Source organism: Loa loa (genome assembly GCF_000183805.2).
Source record: "Loa loa unplaced genomic scaffold supercont3.694, whole genome shotgun sequence".
NCBI lineage: Eukaryota > Metazoa > Nematoda > Chromadorea > Rhabditida > Onchocercidae > Loa > Loa loa.
In genome coordinates, this window is record NW_018108874.1 from 1 (window position 1) to 3,234 (window position 3,234).

A 3,234-nucleotide genomic window follows, 5' to 3' on the forward strand; every position below is an offset into this window, starting at 1 on the left:
GGAAATTATTATCTGTTAGTCGGAAAGAAATAATTTGCCTCTTCATCTAATAAATGTAATTGTTGCTGGGGTGGACATTGCGCAATTGGGATATTTCACAAAACATCTTTTGTATCATTCAAAAAATTTTTCATCTTCAACTTTCTTATTCATGAATGACATTTACTTCGCGTATTTTTGTGCAAATCGACATTTTTTGCATACCTAAAGAAAGTTATGCTAACCTTATCATATAGCTGCATCACCAGAATAAAGGATATATTTAGCTGAAGTTTAGGTAATCAAGGAGGCTATCTATACATCAAATTATTTACTGCTTGTCAGTAATTCAAGAGTTTTTGAGTGGAAGCAAAAACCTAAGTTATTTTTACAATATCGATGATTTTTACAATATTGATGATGAGGTATTGTCGTTCTCACAGTTTCATATCGAATTATATTTTAATCAAACACAGGATTTACACAGAAATATGTTCTCGGAGAGTTAATAATTACCAAAAATAATGTAAAATAACTTATATATACTTCAGCAAGTGTAACAGGAAATTGTATATTACACATAGCCTCAGATCCTTGATACTAAGATTACTGTACTAAAGAAATTCATTTTTTTACTTGAAGTGATTCAAACTAAAATTAAGAACTTTTTTAAGAGCACTAAGAATCTAATTTAGCATCGTTTCAACTTTTAACACTGTTTTAAAACTGCTCATCGTCAGGAGGATTTCTTGTCAAAATTTAAATCAGTTCAACGGGAAATTATCACCACATGAGCAGGCGAACAACTAAATCTTTGTGTTAGAAAAGATTTCGTCGAATTCCTGAATGGATTTTAACTTTGCATTAGATTGATGTCCTGACAGCTATTCGTTAATCCGCTTTCATTCCTGATCATGCGATTTCCGTTATTGCTTATTTATCTGGTAAGGTTGATATCTGGCACATGTATGTCAGACTCAAGAGTATTCATATGGTGAACAGCTATGCTTGATCATCGTTCTCTAGATTTCAGGTAGTCTAAGTTAATCACTGCAAATACTCAGTCCACTCCGGAATTCCGTCCGACTTATATCAGTAAATGTACTTCTTTCGTTTCTTGTTGGACCTCGTGTGGAATCCACGCAGGATAAACATGTGATGTTGTTGTGAATTGAATTTTGGGATTTTTCTGGAGCTTTTGAATTCATCAAATTGAAGCATGCTCATTCTCATTGTTTGTAGATAGTTGAGAATTCAGGAATCTTTTGAAAAAAATGTTTTACTTCGGTGTGGATACAGACATAGGATGTTGTGATTGCAGTCTAATTAGCAAATATTTAAATTTGAGTTCAACTTTACAGCCTTTGTCATCTTATTTTTACGTTTCGTCCCGATGTAGAAGCCCAAATAAATTGGTTTTTGAATATGTATAGTCTCAATTATTTATTTTATTGAATGGTAATTGCAGACTATGATGGCTGGAATACGTCTGGATGCTATCCCGAGAATACCGGGAACGAATACGCGATCGCGTTATCCGGAAATATCAATGGGTTGTACAGCGGTAGATGTAGTAATAGGAGGTGGCTTGCCGCTTTCCTCACTATGCATCATCGATGAGAATAAAAGTCGAGCCTATGCAACTGTCCTTAGCAAATATTTCAGCGCTGAAGGTTGGCTAAATCAAATTTCGATAATATCTGAATGTGACATTCAACAAGGACTGTGTAGTGAATGTCAGAATTATAATGTAGTAAATATTAGAACTATCCGGATATGTAGTACTTTTTGGTATCCAACTTAATCTCGGTTGTATTCTGAGTAATTTGAAAATTTTAAAAGAGTTTAAGAAGGCATAATTGTTTAGGTATATGTTGCGAGCATTCATTATTTATTGCAAGCACCAGCCGTAATCCACTAGAATTATTGGAAGATCTGCCGGACCGAATAAATATTGCGAGTAATGATGTTTTGAATGATGGTGTAGAGAGACCCGAAGATTCAACAATGAAAATTGCATGGCGTTATTCAACTGCTCCAAAAGTGGATTCGTCATTGTCTTGTTCTCGACGTGGGATTCCACAGTATGATTTAATGAAGAAGATGGATTGCAAGAAAATGGAGGCATGCAGCATTTCTTTCTTTCCCGATAGCGTCAAATCACAGGATGAATTACCTAGTTATAATGATCTTTATAAGCGGATACAGCAGAAACTTACAGACGACGAGTATTCGATTACTTTATTGAAGCCGAAGAGACGTGTCTTGCGTGTAGTCATAGAAGGTAGGTAGATCTTTTGTACGCGATATTTATTTTTATTGTTGTACCTTTGATTCCCATTAATGGAAACTAAAATCGCTTAGGTATTGGTAGTCCCTTCTGGCAAGATCCTGAAAATGATTTAAAGTTTGTTGCTCATTTGCGTACTCTGTTATGCTCCTACTGTGCTGTCGCGATGTTAATTACAAATTCGAGCGGAATGCTGAATGAACGAAAGGTTTGTTGGTATATTTTGACTTGAAGATGGAATACTATTCAAATACGAATCTCAGCTCAAAATAAAGCAAGTGAATTAGGAAAAGCTTGCCTATTTCTTACATTTGTCCTTGTTTTTATCATTAATAACCTTGTTATTCATACACTTATTGGAACTACTTTTCGCGTACACGGACTCATGAAACTTGTCATTTTTTAATTCCTTTTGGAAGATACGAAGCTCACTTGAAATAGTTTGAAGATTTGAAATGGTTTGAAAAATATCGTTTAAAGCCATACATTAAAACCCCCGAACATTGCTTTGTATTTAAGGAAAGACTTTATGCATATGGTGACTTAGTGGTTCACTTGGATGCCGTAGAATGTGACAATACCATGGAGAATTTTGGTGATCGTTTCGATGGTTATTTTCGTTTGCTGAAACTTCCAAACATGGCATCGATTGCAACATACTGTCCAGCGAGCAGCGATCTCGTTTTTCAACTCCAAAAACGAAAATTTGATATTAGAATTTTACATTTGCCGCCAGCACTCGATGATGATAAAATGAAAAGTTTTGGCCCAAACTGTCAGGAAATTAGAAATTTTTTTGATATTCAGATGACAAAATGTTGGTGGCTTGCCGTCTGTATATGTGGTAACAATAATGTAGTGACCTGTGATTTTCATCCATGTTAATACTCAGTTCATGTTGTTTTAAATTGTTGTTGAGCTCCTTTCCCTATATATATATATATATATATATATAAGCGTTACTA

The 3,234-nt window shown here is 34.6% G+C and overlaps 1 protein-coding gene across 1 annotated transcript; it reads left to right on the forward strand.

The window, feature by feature from the left end:
• The first annotated feature begins 1,439 nt into the window (after positions 1 to 1,439).
• On the forward strand, positions 1,440 to 3,222 carry LOAG_13902 (paxneb protein). The gene is made up of 4 exons (XM_003149405.2): positions 1,440 to 1,652; positions 1,847 to 2,263; positions 2,344 to 2,477; positions 2,789 to 3,222. The coding sequence occupies exons 1-4, from the start codon at positions 1,451 to 1,453 to the stop codon at positions 3,152 to 3,154; spliced, it is 1,119 nt and encodes a 372-aa protein (XP_003149453.1). The 5' UTR covers positions 1,440 to 1,450; the 3' UTR covers positions 3,155 to 3,222.
• The last annotated feature ends 12 nt before the right edge of the window (positions 3,223 to 3,234 follow it).

Bases quoted from the DNA above. Each gene is read 5' to 3' on its own strand.
- LOAG_13902 (XM_003149405.2), top strand. From the start codon at position 1,451: ATGATGGCTGGAATACGTCTGGATGCTATCCCGAGAATACCGGGAACG. The intron at 2,264-2,343 runs GTAGGTAGATCT...AAAATCGCTTAG, and splicing joins CTTGCGTGTAGTCATAGAAG to GTATTGGTAGTCCCTTCTGG. The intron at 2,478-2,788 runs GTTTGTTGGTAT...TTTGTATTTAAG, and splicing joins GAATGCTGAATGAACGAAAG to GAAAGACTTTATGCATATGG.